Below are 17,216 nucleotides of genomic sequence, written 5' to 3'. Positions count from 1 at the left end.
ATTTGTTTCAAAATGAAGTTCAAATATCCTTTGATATTAAATATGGATTTGACTTCTATGAATCTTCCTTTCAATTTTTTCCTCCTTTATACAATTTAATAATTGCAGAAGTACACTAAAAAGTACTTTGCGAGCTGTAATTATGATTTATAGAATAGTCCCAGGTGTCTGCACATTAATTATGACTTATTATTAATATATGCATTAATTGATCACTCATTTTATAATTACTTCGCAAGGATCTAGCCCGTCAGTGATAGCTTTGAACAAAACCACACAAAGAATAGAAAACTACTGGTCTTTTTGGTGCATGTTGCTGACCCTAGACACAAGCCGTGTCTTACCCATTAGCATTTCTTCTCAGTCATGAAAACCCGCCCCATAAAGTGACCTCATTATAGGAGCTAAAAAAATGAAGTATTTTGAGACTTGTGATTAAACCAGGAGAAGTGGGAGACTGTGAATGCCACAGGTGGTTCCATATGACTGAATCTGATTCTGTGATACTCTGCGAATCCTCATTATTGTTTGAATCACTTATCATTTGCTTGGGTTCACTTTAAATGCAAACTTTCTTTTCTGTGAGCCCTTCCTCTCCCCTGAGGGTCTCTTCCAACCAAAACAATTCTCTGATCTGGTACTGTGTACAACATAAGTACCTTTTGTATTCTGTAAAACCTGCCTTTGCAATCCCTCCTTACTGACTCATTTTTATCTCTTTCAAATTATCTCTGTTTTCGTAACTTTCACAACTTTCAGAATCTCTCCAAACTTGCTATATTATTTATTGCTTTTTGAGGTAATGGCCACAAAAAGAGGAACAAAGAAATCATAATTCCAGCTTAGTCCTCTGGTATTTGGAAGGTACCTGTATCACACCACATGTCCCTTCCATGTGAAGCTGGTGTCAGGCTGCGCTCTCCCTGGACACCCGCTTCCCCTCCTCCCACCACGGCCACCACTCAGGTCTCTTGCCCACACCAGGCTCTGGCAGAGCCCCTCTCACAGAATCACAGAATGTCAGGGGATTAGAAGGGACCTCGAAAGATCATCTAGTCCAATCCCCCCGCCAGAGCAGGAACACCCAGGTGAGGTTACACAGGAAGGCGTCCAGGCGGGTTTTGAATGTCTCCAGAGAAGGAGACTCCACAGCCTCCCTGGGCAGCCTGTTCCAGTGTCTGTCACCCTCCCTGAGAAAAAGTTTCTTCTCATATTTAAGTGGAACCTCCCGTGTTCCAGTTTGTACCCACTGCCCCTTGTCGTGTCATTGGTTGTCACTGAGATGAGCCTGGCTCCATCCTCATGACACTCATCCCTTATATATTTATAAACGTTAATGAGGTCACCCTCAGTCTCCTCTTCTCCAAGCTAAAGAGACCCAGCTCCCTCAGCCTTTCCTCATGAGGGAGATGCTCTACTCTCTTAATCATTTATGAGATTGTTGTGTGGAGAACTGAGATTTTCTGCATAAAATTTTTCCCTTTCTTGATCTTGGGAACAGGAAGAGCAGAAAGCAGTCAGTTATCTGCTATGTATTTATTGATTATACACAACTATTGGTTGAGATGCAAGTTTTCTGCAGCTGAATGCAACATGCCCAGGATAGAGCTCAACGCCTCATCCCCAAAACCGAGGGAGCGCACGGCCGGCCCCCGGAGGGGGGCACCCTGACCTTCACAGGGACCCGCCCCGCCCCTTCACACCCGCCGACGGGTAACGGCTCCCGCCCCGCCCCTTCACACCCGCCGACGGGTAACGGCTCCCGCCCCGCCCCTTCACACCCGCCGACGGGTAACGGCTCCCGCCCCGCCCCTTCACACCCGCCGACGGGTAACGGCTCCCGCCCCGCCCCTTCACACCCGCCGACGGGTAACGGCTCCCGCCCCGCCTCACGTGTGGCGCGGCGGCGCAGGGCGGGAAGGCAGAGGGGGCAGGTGAGGCGGCGCCGGCCGCCGGGGGGCGGGCAGTGACCTGCGCGGCGGGCCCCGCCCCGCCCTTCCGCCACCGCTATATCAGGCGGGGGGCGGGCGCCAGGGCGGGCCTGAGCGTGTGCGGGCACCGAGGTGAGCGGGGAGGCGGGAGCTGGACGGTGCGGGGACGGGCTGGTGGCGATCCCTCCCGGCTGTAGCCCGGCGGCCGCCGCAGCGCCAGCGCGAACAGGCGTGGGGGGGTGGAGGAGGAGGTGACTCCTCGGGCAGGAGGGCGCTGCCGCTGCTCTTTTTTACCTTCCCCTCGCTCTCCCCCGCCGTGCTCAGGGAGCGGCGTGGCCTCCCCAGGGGGTGCTTCGTTGCCGTCCCTGGCAAGGGCGTGATGAAGGGCCGAGCCCGGGCCTCGGAGCCGGCGGGGCGGGGTGGGGTGCGGACGCACCTCCGTGCCCGCTGGCGGGCGTCCCGGGGAAATGCGGGTTTTCTCCTCCTCGGCCCCTCGCCCCGCTCGGTGCGGGCGGCTGGTGCCCGCGGGGCTGCTGTGCCGCAGGGCAGGGAGGCAGAAATGTGGTGTCATTGCTTTCCAGGAGCAGGTGCGGGGAGTTGGAGATGAGGGTAGCGGGGCATCCCTGACAGAAATTCTCTGCTCAAGGTTAAAGCCCAGCCCCTCCCATCAAGGCTGGTGTCTTGCCGTGGCACAGGCACATCTTTTGGATGGGCGTAGGCAGAGATCAGTTCCTCGTGAAGAATGATGCTGTTGTAACTCAGCATGCTGCTTGCTTTATTAAGCTTTTTTTCTTTGGTTGAAATGTGTTTAGTTTTGTAATTCTTGCTTGGATTGCTGCAAAGCTCGTGAGGGGCTAAAACTGATTGAATGGGGGTAAGAAGAAGAGGGGCTGTACCTTCAGGCATACATACCTCTTCCACATCTTCATTCAGGCTGCAGCCTGGATGTGAGGCTGGCAGCATGATTTGCAATTGCTTGCTTGCAGTTTTTTCCCTTGTGGGTGATGTGTGCGGGAAACCCGCCTAGTTTTATATGGACACTATATTGGGTTTCTGGAATCATCCCCTGTGCTGTCTGATTCTGCCTATGTAAAGGATTTCTGGTGTCTGGATGGGTGGGGAGACTCAAACAATACAAAGTTTGCCTTGCTTTAAAATTCCTGCTACAGATATTTTGAAAGGGGGAGGGAGAAGAGTGAGAGATTGTGATGAATTCTTACTGAGGCTCAATTTTGTGGCTGCATTTTCTGAATGTGTGATAAGATGTAACTTAAACAAAAAGAGGGGGGAGAAGAGAGTGGGGTGAGAGAGAGTTAAATAAAATTAGTTTCTTTGCAGCTCCATCCATTTCAATGGTGCAGCTTTCCCAAGCCCCTTTCCGTTGCCCATCATCACCTTCAGGCTGGTCAGAGGAGGGCGAGGACAAGAGCATGAAGGCAGCCAAGCAGCAGGTGAACCCGTCTGGGGAGAGCCAACCTCCCTCCAGCCCCCTGCAGTCTGCGCTGAACTCGGCAGCCTCTCCTTCCCAGGCGTATGAGACTTACATAGATAATGGGCTTATCTGCCTCAAACACAAGATCAGGAACATTGAGAAAAAGAAGGTAACTTGTTTTTTCTTTGGTATGGAACATATTTAAACTGCTAATTGTAATACTCACTGCCTATTTTATAGTAGCTGGAATAAGATTGTCTATATACATAGACGATAAAAATGGATTTTTTAAAAATAACCTGTGAAAGGATCTAATTGTGGATTTGCTAGTGGCTTTTTGTTACTATTTATTACCCCCGAGTAGTAAAGAATGGTGTCCTTTACTCTGTTCTGAAATTGTATTTGACATTGTGTGAGCTTAACATTATTGTTTTGGAGTATCAGGATTGCAGCTAACTATAAACCTGCTCTCAGCTGCTGGCTTTACAGTGCATGTCCAGTAGTTAGCAAAAGTAACTGAATGTTGATCAAAACTGGGGATGCTTCTCTAACAGATTGCATCAGTTCAGAACTATTATAACTTGAAACTGATTTGGAGATGGCTTAGTCTTGCAGAATCTTTATATTTCTTCTATCGATTAAATGCATCTAATATTAGGATGTGGAGATGTATGTAAAATTGGAAATTAGAACAGTGTTTCTCTGACTCATGGAAATGTCAAATTCTGTTAAGTATGTATTGCCCTTCAATTTGTATAAATCTTTGACTTCTGTGTTTTAAATATAGTTGAATGTTATTCACTAGAAAGCTTTTATACGGAAAGCCTCCAAAGCCAGCTCTCGTGCTTTGAACTGTGCTTTTCTGAGGGGGGCAGAATAGTGTTAATATTAAAGAGAACTGAGATAATGACACATGTAAAATATTGTGGCTATAGCTGCTTGGGCTTTTGCATTCCAAGATTTTTCAGTTGATTGGCAGGTGACCAAAGGCTATGTACATGATTTTTAATTGGGAAAATGCTATTTTCTGTAAGATAAAAAGTAAGCTGTTTCTGGACTGGATCAGGATTACAAGTAAAGCAATTATATGAATATGTTGTGCTTCTCTAAATGTCTGAAAAGCTTTGTGTTATGTCTTGGGATGAGGAGGGGGAATAGATCAGACTTTTGGCCATGTGGCTAGGGGACTTGACCTTCCTGCAGCAGATGCAGTATTACTGCTGTCTCATGTCATGCATCATGCTGTAATTTTGAAGGATGTCAGATAAGCATGTTTTCTTTGTGTAATTAACCAACTCTGTCTTGTATTCTAACTCTGTCCAAAGAACATTACTGCTGTGAATTTCTCAATTATCTTTGATTTTTCACATGAGCGACAGTATGGTCTCACCAGCAAATGAAAGTGGGACTTACTAGAGTGAGTAGAAAGTATTCCTAGTCAAAGGTACTGTGTCAGTAAAATACTATGTGGGAAGATATGCAAAATAAATAGTTTCCAACTTCATGGCAGTGAGCTCCCCTTTCTTTTCCCTGTGTATACACAGAAGCTTGTAATACCTACTAGTTTAGTGTAGTTTTAAAGACTCTTTCAGTGTATTGGAAATAAATCTTATTTCTTCACTAAAGACATTAGTCCACTTTCTTGGGAAATAGCACTATAAAATCTTGATGACATACCTGAAGCCAAATTTTGAAAGACATGCTCTGGATAAATAGGCACAATTATTCAAGGATAACATAACTAAATTCTAGCACTGACTTGGAAAAGCTGAAAAAGCTTAACTTAAAATTAGGACACTGGATATGTTTGGAGCCCCTTAAAGATCTAGATTAAATGCATTAGTATTTCTTAAATGAAACAAAGGTAGCAAGTAGGAAATGAAAGATAGGAAAGGGATGTAGGCAGTTGTGGAGACTGAGATTGCTAAATCAATGGCATAGCAAAACTTTATTTGTTCCTTTCTCCTGAAAACGAAAGGAAGTAGTAAAATTCCTATTCCATTGCAGTGTGCAGATGACTTAAAATATAGAAAGAATATGTAACTTCACTTGTACCCCACATTCCACATTAGACAGAAATCAATATAAAACCTTTACTTTGGATTTTCCTACAGCTCAAGCTAGAAGACTACAAAGATCGACTGAAGAAGGGAGAAGCCCTCAATCAAGACCAGTTGGTAAGTTTGCTTTGTGCAGGAGTGGGTGTCCTTAAAACCTTCCGATGTGTCAGAAGAGATAGGTTGCTGAAAGACGTGATGGTGTAGTTTTACAAAAGTAACATCTGAAGGCTTGCAATGGTATTATTCACAGAACCAAATGGACAAATTGTTGCTAGTTAAGCTGAACAGTGAGCCCAGAAACTTTAAGTCTCCTACTTTAACCTTTGTGTTGTGTACTGGAGTAATAGAAGGTCTTTGTTTATCTTGGCTCTATAGACTTCCAGCTTCACCTTTATTTCTTGATGAGTTGTCTGTATACACCTTGCATACAGGCATTGCAAACCTCCAGTCTTCTTGAGTAGCTAATTAATCCTTATAACTTCTTCATTAGCAATTGTTACTTGAAATAGGCTGTTGGCTGCATGGTGCTGTTGGTTACAAGTAGCTGTTGAAGTATAACTGACAAACAGTCCCTGATGGTAGAAAGGAAGATTCTGGTCTAACTTGCATGTGATCTAAAGGCTTCCCTAATACAAGAATCTAGCTCTGAGTTACTGACTTAGTTGGGAATACTCAAATACCTGTCCTAGTGCTGCCATTAGGTAGCTGGGAGTTGCCAGCACTCTCAAATGCTGTTAGAACAGTATGTCTGTTTTGTACCTGAAGTTGCTAGAGTTTGGAATACCAGGATGCGAGATCACTAATCAACAAATGTGATCCACTTCGTGAAGCTAGCTTAAAATTGCCTGATGTTAAAACAGTGGTTCTGGCCTTTTTCTGTCTTGGACTAGAATGTATTCTAGAACTGAAGCTGAGTTTCTATAACATGAAAACTGTTGCTGCTTAAGCATGTCTGAGTAGCAGTGTCACATAATACAAAGGGTTTACTGCGCTAGTCATCTGGGAATCACATTTTTAAAATGTACTTCATGGACATGCTAAAGAACAATGGTGTGATAAAGGGCACTTGACACTTGAGTGGTAGTGCTGATCCTGCTAATGAACCAGTTGGAAAAACACTTCATTGACTGTTGGCTTTATCACAGTGCAGCGGTGTGAGAACACAAATGCTGTTTCCTTACTCTGAATCATTTGTAAATGAGAACTAGATGTAAATGGGATAAGAGGGAAAATGATAAGTTGTTACTTAAAAGTAGAGTAGACCTATTGGAGTGAACGATCATTTAGCACCTAACTACAAAATCTGTGGTGTCTTGCCATCTCAAGAGCAGAAGTAAATTAATTAAATTTGATGGTTTGAAGCAGGATGACCACCGTTTAGTTCCTCTAAGCTCAGCCTGCAATCAGGTGGGCAAGAGCCTTTTGTGTTTAGATCATAGGTGTTAAATACAATCTGTTTTCTCCTGTCACTAGCAGTGACACTATTGAACAGTATTCTGTGTAAGTCTGAATAGTCTTAAACAGTTTTAAAGCTACTTTTAAATTTGATTAATCATCTTTGTTATATACCCTGGACTGTGGAGAGCTGTTAGGTGAAAGTGAAATTAAGATGTGAGGAGCTACAGAGGTGAAGGATTCCATAGATGTTTTTCTTGCAAATGCGTCCAGCAGCACTAACTTAAGCACTAACTAAATGGCAGTTAACTTGGTTACTGGCTTTCAGTATCCGCAGTGGAGCTGAACTTCTTTAGAATTAGTATTTTCAGTCCAGTTTCTGGGATCTCAGGCTTTTAAAATTGAGAATTGTATTCAGTCTTGCTAGTGAACTGACCAGTGATAGTCAAACTGTTCAGATGACTACTGTACAAGTGTGTATCAAGTCAGCATTTAACTAATAATCTAGTCAAGAGCTGTATTTCAGTGGTTAAAATACAGAAATACTGCATTTGTACCTTTCAGATGCAAATTCCCAATGTATGTATGAATACTGGGACCTGGTGATTGAAGCTAGAGCAGACCATTAATAGCTTGGACATTTGCCTAAAGAAACCTGATTGCCTATAATACAGTGGAGCTCTAATGTAACTTATCTATATTTTTTATTGTTTCTCACACAGAAGAAGTAGTGCACATCTGGTAATGAACTTGTTTTGCAAGCACTTTGGATTAAACTCATTACTTGTACTGCCTGCCTGCCAGAGCTAATATGTGTGCTAGCCTTACTTTAGGAAACATTTGTTTCAAAAAAATAGGAGCTTCCAGCAAGTTAAATGCTCTCACTAGCAGTATTGTGCTGTTTAGCCAGCTGAGCAGACTTTCCTCAGTACTGTTGCTCCAACATGTTGTTAATGAATGTTAATAACAGGTTTGACAAAAGAAAACTATTGCTTTCCTGCAGGCTGAGTTAAAACTTGTTACCTGAGTGGTGTTCTTGATGCTTTCAGGTTGTGAGTTTTACTCTGGGATTTGCATGGTTAAAAGCACAGTTGCCACAATCTATCTAGTTATTGGTATTAAATTGTGAATCTTCCTCATGTGTGGGGGCATTAAGGTCTTAGAAGTCATTCTCCCACTTGGTAAGTGGACTTCCTAGTTTGTCCTTAAGTTGTTTGGTAACTTGTGTGAAGACAACTTAAGCTACCAGGTTAGTGTAATTCAAACACTGAGTAACTCAAACTTCATTGTGTTGAGTAGCGTTTAGGCGTAGTGATATCTAGTAAACTACAAATAAGTGAATACAAGTAACTGAACAATTGAACTGATTGAACAAATGAACATTGTGATTTGTTTTCCAGTTGCTTAGGAACACACATGGAATTTGCACATGTCCTAGATCTTATTGGGACAGTAGATTAAGCTTTTGTCACTGCACTGATGAAACACTTATCAACACTAACGCTAGTTTGAAAGAGCTTTATATTAGACTGAGTGGCTCATTCTAGAAAGACTTCTGATATCATGTTGTGAGCATAAGCCAAACTGAGTGTAAAGCACATGTGAGCAGCTGAAATTAAACTTAACTTGTTACTTCCCAGGCATGCCTTATGGTATGAGGATATGAGCAGCATGTCTGAACTACAGCATTTTGCCATCTTCAGAGCTGTCAAGGAGACTTATGAAAATGAACTGACTCCTCAATGGGGAAAAACTCAAAAATAGGGTATATAAAAATGCAATTAATAATCTACTTTATCTACTTTACTAGCCAGTCTTCAAAAAGACTATTTAAAATATTGGTTAAAGCCATCAGTGAAGACAGGAATATTGCTTTATTTGTGGAAACTAAATTTGAAAGACTTTTCTCAAAGTATGACTTGCCTTCTATATTGTTTTCTTTCTGAAGTTTATAGAAATTATCTGTAAAGCCATTCAGCTAAGCATCAGGGTAAAAGATCACTGCTGAACTTGTCCATCTCCTGTAGTCTTTCTAGGCTTTCATATCAGCATCTGATTTTTTTTTTTAGTGGTTTACCTATGGGAACAAAAGGAAACATTAACTAGTATCCAGGATTTCCTGTTTTCAACATTAGTGTACCAAGTATTGCACAAGATGTTGCCTGGAAAGTCTAATACAGGCAAACTTGTAGGATATCTGTGCAGCAGTCTGAGCTGGCTTTGTATTACATCTCAGACAGTCATGGATGAATTATATTCACGACTAAATTTAAAGTACCAGTTATAGACATAGTATCTTTAAAAAAAAAAAATACAATTTTTGAGAAGTACACTAGTTCTCAAGGAGAATTGAAGTACAAGAGGACTGAGATGCAACCAGTAGTCTTAAGCATGAAAACAACATTTTTCTCTATTCCTTTGTAGGAGGCAGTAGAGAAATATGATGAAGTAGTACACAACTTGGAATTTGCCAAGGAGCTTCAGAAGACTTTTTCAGGACTTAGCCAAGATGTAAGTATGAAATGCTTTTCCTGACACTGTCAGGAGGTAACTACAAAGTTTGTGCTACTTTTGTAATGGCTACACTTATATGCCAATATGTGGAATACTAGGAGTATTTTGCTGCTTGTTAACTAGTTCTGTCTAGGTCTGGTCAGTTGGTACACAAAGGCTAGAAATAAACTTCAGTGAGTCCAGTGGTGGGCCTCTGGCTGGGGGCTGGAGCATGAGACCTGTGAGGAGAGCCTGGAAGAAAGGGGCTTATTGGGCCTGGTGTAGTGAAGGTTTGGCAGGAGATGTAATATTAACCTTCAAATACCCAAAAGATTACTGAAAGGATGGAGCAAGGCTTTTTGCTGAGAGATGTGGTAGGAGAAGGAATAATCATAAAATGAAAGAGGTTCCAACTAGACAGGAGGAAAATGCTTGCTCTGAGGACAATTGAGCGCTAGAGCAGGCTGCCTAGAGAAGCAATAAAATCTCTCCCTGGATCTTTTCAAGACTTAACTGTGCAAACCAGGGGTGTCCTAAAATTGCATTTGGCCCTTTTAAGGCAACTGTGAGGCTGATGTGGACCCCAGTGAAAATGAGTTTGACACCCCTGTTAAACAATCTGGTCTTGGTGACATCCCAAGATCCCTTCTGAACTGAATGTTCTGATGTTTCCAGTGAGGGTAAGTGCTGGGGTTAAGTCACTTTGGTTTCAGTGAGAAATACAGCTCTCAGTGAAATTTTACTGAAGCTTGTGGAGTTTGCCACTTACACTGCTGTAGTTAGTTGTCTCTAATTATGGCAAGTCACAGAATTAGTGCTTTATTTAAGTATTCATTCAGGGTTTAAAGCACTACATACATTAATTTTGTGTAAGCAAGTGTTTTATCTTTGGAGAAACTAGTCTCTTGGCTCAAGCAAATACTATCGTTAGGAAAAAGATCTGATCCAAGGTAGCACTGGGGATGCTAAACATGATTAGTCACGGCTCTGGTGTTATTTCTGTGCCTCTTACAGACTGCTGAAGGACTAAAATGGCTTGTCTTGGTGTTGACTGAGATGCAAACAATTTTGCTATAGAGGCTTGTCTTATATATGTAGTAATTCCAGGTAGTGCAGTAAATCTCTCAAAGCCCTATGTGAGCAGAGATTTAAGAGCCTTTTCAGCAGTGCTGCTTTGGGTTCCCTCGGTCATTGTATGTTGAACATAAACTACTGCGCTGAATGTCAAAGCTTGGTTTGCTTCCTATTGCTTTCCTCTGTGTAGCTGCCCGTAAAATATCAGAAATGAAGGGTTATGACCCAAGGTATCTTTCTGTAGGTGTTTTTAGTAATCCAGGATTAACTTCTACTAGTTAGTGTGTATTCTTGAAGTTATGCTGCATATAAAATTTAACCCACTTTTTTCTTTCCTTGGCTCTACTTCTACCAGTGTGGAGTCTACAGCCAATACCCATTAGTGGAACACTAGGGGCTATTCTGGCAACAACATCCATGCACTTTTTACAGTGTTCTAGAAAACTAAATTTTCATAGATTTTGCAAAGAAAGATACCCTGTATTGAGGCGTTTTAAATTTTGCAGTTACTTGGATAGGTTCTGCATAATTCTATTAGTACATGAGAAGCTTCTCAAATGCATGAGGGCTGTGTACGTTCTGTGACTTGTGGTGTTGCTTATTTTGAGTGCTTCAGTCTTCTGCTAACAGAAATAAGAGGAACTGTAGGATTCTGCTGTATCATTTAAATTGGACTATTCAAAAGTGAAGAGGCAATTGTCTCACTAGGAGGAATTTGAGGCAACTTCTGTGTCACTAACTTCATGTGATAAATGGTCAGCTAGGCTTGGATTTGTGGATTGATATAAATTCTATTGGTTCCTTTTATTCAGTTGTGAAAGCTGTTAGAATAAAACAGCTAGCAGGCCATAAGGCATATCCCAGATGAAGCTACCAGTATCCAGCTTGACTAGAAGCTAGATGTGTAGAGAATTAGTAGGTAAATGGGGAGCTCTTCCAGAGGAGGAGCTGGAAAGATCTTGGGTATCTGAAGAGAGTTAGAAGCTTCTGTTATCTAACTAAAATCAGTAATTTTGATCAATGTGGGATGATCAATCCTATAAGTTGGTGCATTGTATCCTAGGATCTGGCTACTAAACCATGATGTTTAACTGTTGAATTCATGTATTGAAATAGCTGCTGAAAGCACAGAGGAAGGCTCAGCGAAGAGAGAGTCTACTGAAGCTTGAAGCAGAAAAGAAAAAACTGCGTACAATACTTCAAGTCCAGTATGTGCTGCAGAACTTCACTCAAGAACATGTTCAAAAAGATTTCAAAGGTGGTATGAATGGTGCAATATACTTGCCTTCTAAAGAACTAGACTACCTCATAAGATTTGCAAAACTGACATGTCCAGAAAGAAATGAGAACTTGAGGTAAGTTCAAGATTTTTATCTAATTGGTATACTTCATTCATTACAATAAGTGTCTGCCGTTTGACACTGCCATGTCTTGAAATATTATGCTTTGGGATACTAGTTAAAATTCTATTCAGTGTATTTGCTTTAGTGTTGAGGAATGTAGCAGATTTATCTTGCTCTGTGTGTTAAAGGAAAGCTGCAGTAATTACAGCCTCAGTTGTCCAAGTCACATACAAGCCCTGCCAACTTCTGTCTCCCTATGGGCTTGAGGGGAGATGGTCCAATACCATCATAAGCTGGGAGGCTGGTGCTGTGCTGCTTCCCTGAGGTCTTGCTGTTCAAAAAGTTAAAGTGTGGTAAACACAGGAGAGCTGTTCTATATTATGTTTTCATGATGATCCAGATGTGCTTTATTCCAAAGGAACATGAGGTGGTAGTCCTGGGGCTATCTTGCTATTAGCTTCAAAGTAGTTTTAAAAATTTAACTGAAGTTTTTGATATCTCTGCACTAAATGTCATACATTTTAAGGTAACAGGTAGTCAACAGATCTAATGTTTGTCTGTGCTACTTTGGCACCATACTTACACTATGATGGCTTATGCTTAGCCTGTCTATTTTTAAGATAGTGTAGTAAGAATTGTATTTATATGTGGGAAAAGTAGTTATTAGTTGGTAAGTTGAAAAACTTTATTGGATGCATTATTTCCATATTCAAACATGACTGAAGTTCTTAAAACTCCTAATCACTTGTATGCTAAACTTGCCTAATCTTAGCTCTTAACTTCTAAAGAACAGCTGCTTATAAAAAGCTACACAATAGGGGTCTCATCCCAGTGAAATAACTTTTATTTCTAACTTATTCTCATTGTATTACACTTCCACAAGAAGCATAATCCTTGCCTTTGGGATATTAAACTTCATCATGGTGGACTTTCAAATCCATTGTCTGGACGGGATGAGGTGGGTCATGGAGCTGTGTCAAAGGTTCTCAATAACTGAGAGTGGCAGGAGCTGTTGATGGCTGCACCTGCGCATCCAATAAACAAGGTGATCAGCTAAATAAACAGCAATTGTTTCCCTCTCTGGGAATCCTGGCTTGGAATGAAGTCCAGCCATTTGGTCTTGTGGGATAGTGCTGGGCTCTCTAATCTGCCTTAATTACCAATGAAAGAGCTGCCATTTGCTAGATTAAATCATGTACAAACAGATACAGATCAATCACTTTCAGTAGTGGATAACGGTCTGAGGATTCACTCTCTGTATACAGCCTTCATTTGGAAGGCTAAACATTAGTGTCTTAAAATGAGGGGTTCTGTGATACTACAAGACTTGATCTTGGCTATGACTCTACCTGGTAAAGCTGTCATTTGTTTTAGTGTTGAAGACCAGATGGAACAATCATCTCTCTACTTCTGGGACCTTCTAGAAGGAAGTGAGAAACCTGTGGTTGGAACAACATGTGAGTGTCTCATCTAGAGAAATAACTTAGAGGTCTGAAATTTGTGTGCTGTTTAAATGTCTTGAAAACAGTGAATATACATCAAAGGCTACTAAGTTAAGCACTTTCAAGTGCTGTGTGTAACTCAATTACCCAAGGATGTACTGCTGTTTGTTCCAAGTTCTGGGGTTTTTTTTTGGTACAGATCAATAACAAAACAGCATGCTTTCTTTTTCCAAGTAAAGACTTACTCTCCTACCAACATCCTAGCACCTTTTTGAGGAATAATGATAGTCATTTGAAAGTTGATGCATTAATACCTTACAGAATCAGCAGTGGGAAGCTTTTTGGATAGCTATTTGCAAATCGGTTAAGATTGGAAGACTGTTCCCAGCCATGAAATGCTTAGCTGAGTATACTGATATATATTACAAAGCTTTAGTGGCCCCAGGCTGAAAGTCCCACAGCACTGAAGATTCTATCTTTTTGTAGGAATTCTAGGCTCATACCCTTTTTTTGACTACAGTGCAGGATACCACACTAAGGAAGGATAGTCATTGCTGGAGCTTGCTGTGATCTCTAATCATGCACAGTGCAGTCTTATTTTGACCTGTTGCAAGTATCCTCACTTCTCAAGTGTACCAAAATCTGTGGGACTCCACATATTTTCTTCCCTCTGTGGCTTAGTTTCAAAAACCTTGGTTGTAAGCCTTCATACACATTTTGTGTTCCTATTGAGAACTTGGTCTTGAGGAAACTGTTGTTACTTGAATTGTAGTGTCTTTCCTATTGCAAACAGACCTTGTTTGTCCTGTTTGCGCTGATCTTGTAATGGCTATGCAGCAGTAATCTTTCATTTGTCACTGAAAATAATGTTGTTGAAACTGTTAGACCAGAGCACTGATGTTCCCTACCGAATTTCCACATACAGATAGTTGAACTGACAACTAAGTGTTAACTCTTTTCATACAGTTCTGGACAAAGTGCAAGGTGGCCTTGTATGGCCACAGGCTGGTAACTTTAGGCTTGTATCTATTGACATGCGTTGATAGTTGCCTTGTTATCTTGGACTCCATACTTTTGTAGCTTTTTGGCTATCATATAAAGAACTTTTGTGACTATTTTGTCAGTATCTCTATCACTTTAGTGTCAGTATTACATTGTCTTGTGTGAAAGCTAAACTTCAGATAAAGCTGTTATGACTTACTAGCATTCATTGCCCTGGAAGACAATTTTTTATATCTATTAAATTCTAGCTTCTGTTCCTGTTCATATGGTTGTCACTGGTAGGAGTGATCTTTCACTGAATATTTGTCCTGTTCTCAAGGCTGCCCTGTCTCTAGGTCCTCTGAAAGAATTTCTACTATCACTGCTATTTCTGAGGTCTTACTCTCTCCTCTCAGCTGCTGTCTCTTTTTTGCATAAAGGAGGAAACTGGACAGTGACTCTCAGAGTACCCAGTTAAGTTTTTCTTCAACCCTGTCAACTTTGACTTTTCTAGAACTTTAGAGGATTAAGTTGAGTCTGGAACAGTCTCCTGTGTTCTCCCTCCCTGCCTGTTTTTGCAGTTCATATTTTTTCCTTCTGAGACTTAGCATCCTGTCACTGGGAAGAGGGTCTTGTAGAGCAGTTCCATAGTGACTTTGTATAGCTTTACCTATGCTACAGTCTGCACAACCTGCTTTTAGTATCAGCGCTGGTAAACAAATCCCTTTTGAAGCATGTGGGAGACCTGGTGGCTCAGTGTTTACCTTGTGTGCATTTAAACACAAGCTGCAGTCTTACCTCTAGCCTTGCAAAGATGTTTTCAGCTGTAATATATAAAGCAATTTAATATACTTTCCTTTACTAAAACATTTTATTGCTATAACTAAGATGTGCAAACTTGTGGAAGTAGCAATTTTATATAAAAGGAAGAAGTAAAGAGTCTTGATCTGTAATCTGAATACCCCTTAATTTCATATTTTCGTATCTTCATGGATTTTTACTCTTCAGATAAACACATGAAGGACCTGTTATCCAAACTTCTAGACTCTGGCTACTTTGAAAGTATTCCAACTCCTCGCACTGCTGTGCCAGTAAAAGAATTGGAAGAAGTAAATAGAAAATCTGAGAGAACAAGACAGATGTCAAAAGGAGAGTCTGTCAAAGAACAAGGTGGAATATTACACAGTTCAATTTCTATATCATAATGTTGGGATAAGCTTGAACTGAGCTTTGACTTTGCATAGCTTGATGTTAAATCTAATCCTGTGCTGTAGCTTACTTGCAATGTAGTAACTAAAATGGAACCTACAAGGCTTGCAGCCCTATTATGGCTAATATTGTACCAAAAAAATTTAATTTGTAGTAATAGGATGCTTTTGCCTTCTAAGCAAGTCTCCAGGTTGAAGATGTGAGAACTGTCTGGTGTAGGGCATATTACATATTATAGTAACCAAATTATGGATACTACAGAATGTTTGCTTAACTCTAAACTTCTGCAATTGCAAAACCAAATCAGAAAATAAAAGCTTGTCTAAAAATAGCATGTTGACTGACAAGCTGACCTTTCAGAATATCTGATTTAGCAATTGGCACTACTGTTTAAATAGAATTAAGGACTTGCTACTGTTTGGTCTGCCTTTCTGCATTTGATCAGTTGAAACAAATTAACATCCTTTCTCTAGAATCCCTTATGGAGCTTATGAAGTCTGAAATACAGCCACAGGAGGTAAGATACTCCACTGCTAATTGCTTTCCTTTAGTATTGTGATTTATCAGAAACATAACTGCACTTCTACAGCCCTTTTTTAAACTTAAAAAGGGAGTTGGAACAGCAACTTAAGTGTTGCTTTATGTATGAAGCATTAAAGACTTGGTTGCATTTCTAATTCTAACCCCAAATTTATGGCTTCTCTAGGGTATTAGGGGATAAATGAGGCAGGATTACATGAAGCAGTATAGTACTTTAATGCTCTGGTATCTTCCTTCCTAAACCAAAGCATCAGCCTTTAGAGTTGAAACATGCTGATCTTTTGTGTACTGTAAGATAGAGAAGATACTCATCTACTAAAGGTGTCTCTAAAAGCTAAGCTTATTGTAGCAGGATTGATATTGGTGGGGTTGAGAATGATGCAGGTCGTGCTCTCATTTGTCACGAAAGTAGGGATTCCCAAGAAAGACTTGTGTGCACAGGGGTGTGTAGACCTGTTTCAACAGCCCTTCAGACTCCTGAGTTAAGTACTCAAGCTTCAACTGGCAATAGCATAAAAACCATTAGACTTGGTTCAAGAGGTGAGGAGGGGTGTCCTTTTGTAAGTGGAAATAATGGTTCTTAAAATGCTGAATCCATGTTTCCCAGGTATCCCACCAGAGGGTATACTCTAAAACAAGTTTTTTGTAACCTACTGGTAACACTGTTACCTGACTCTGACACTTTTCTGGTGACTTGTCATAAAAAAATCTCAGCCAATGAGCCTCGTACATCCTTCACTTCATATACATATATATACACACACACTCTTCCTGTTTATGACAGAGTGGTAACTTGGGAAAACTTCAGGACATCTTCATTGAACTCTTGGACTTACACTAAACACAGCATGGAGTTGTGGAAATCCAGTGGTACCAAATCTGACAATCTGACTTTTTAGTATTTAAACTCCGTTAAGAATGATAGTTATATTTGGTTACTGGAGTTCCAAAGGGTCAAATATTTTGGGGGAAGATAGTGCTGCTACACTTAGCAGAATGTCTACTAATATAGAACCCCACAGCATTTTAGATGCTTAAGAGGAGAGCTACCTTTTTAAAAATCACAATTGAATTTGATATTGTCACTGCCTAGGAGCATCAGTTAGCATGGAGGATAAGGGTAATAAATTCATTCAGCTCAAGTATGTTTCACTTGTGCTGTTCAGGACTGTTTCATGCTTCTCTGTGGCATGCCAAGCAAAGCTAGTCTGCAGTGTTTTAGGATAAACCTACATGGAAAGCCATGGCTTTTTATGGCTAGTGTTTAAACTCTCTAGGGTCTGTTTTTAGTCAGAAATCTTTAGTAGCTTGGTGAC

The 17,216-nt window shown here is 40.9% G+C and overlaps 1 protein-coding gene across 9 annotated transcripts in view; it reads left to right on the top strand.

The window, feature by feature from the left end:
* The first annotated feature begins 3,346 nt into the window (after nucleotides 1-3,346).
* Nucleotides 3,347-17,216, top strand: part of CAPRIN2 (caprin family member 2) — a 34,432-nt gene continuing 20,562 nt past the window's right edge. For 7 of the 9 annotated variants that reach the window (XM_065629855.1, XM_065629840.1, XM_065629833.1 and 4 more), the window contains exons 1-7: nucleotides 3,347-3,532; nucleotides 5,478-5,540; nucleotides 9,243-9,329; nucleotides 11,502-11,740; nucleotides 13,103-13,185; nucleotides 15,160-15,321; nucleotides 15,834-15,877. In XM_065629855.1, coding sequence (XP_065485927.1) covers nucleotides 3,362-3,532; nucleotides 5,478-5,540; nucleotides 9,243-9,329; nucleotides 11,502-11,740; nucleotides 13,103-13,185; nucleotides 15,160-15,321; nucleotides 15,834-15,877 — 849 coding nt within the window. In that variant the 5' untranslated portion in view covers nucleotides 3,347-3,361. The remainder of the gene's footprint in view (nucleotides 3,533-5,477; nucleotides 5,541-9,242; nucleotides 9,330-11,501; nucleotides 11,741-13,102; nucleotides 13,186-15,159; nucleotides 15,322-15,833; nucleotides 15,878-17,216) is intronic. The other 2 variants (XM_065629799.1, XM_065629790.1) reach the window with 1 other exon arrangement.

This window comes from Caloenas nicobarica, chromosome 1, assembly GCF_036013445.1.
Source record: "Caloenas nicobarica isolate bCalNic1 chromosome 1, bCalNic1.hap1, whole genome shotgun sequence".
NCBI classification, from domain to species: Eukaryota; Metazoa; Chordata; class Aves; order Columbiformes; family Columbidae; genus Caloenas; species Caloenas nicobarica.
The sequence above is the reverse complement of the archived record's forward strand: the minus strand, read 5'-3'. Positions and strand labels throughout refer to the sequence as shown.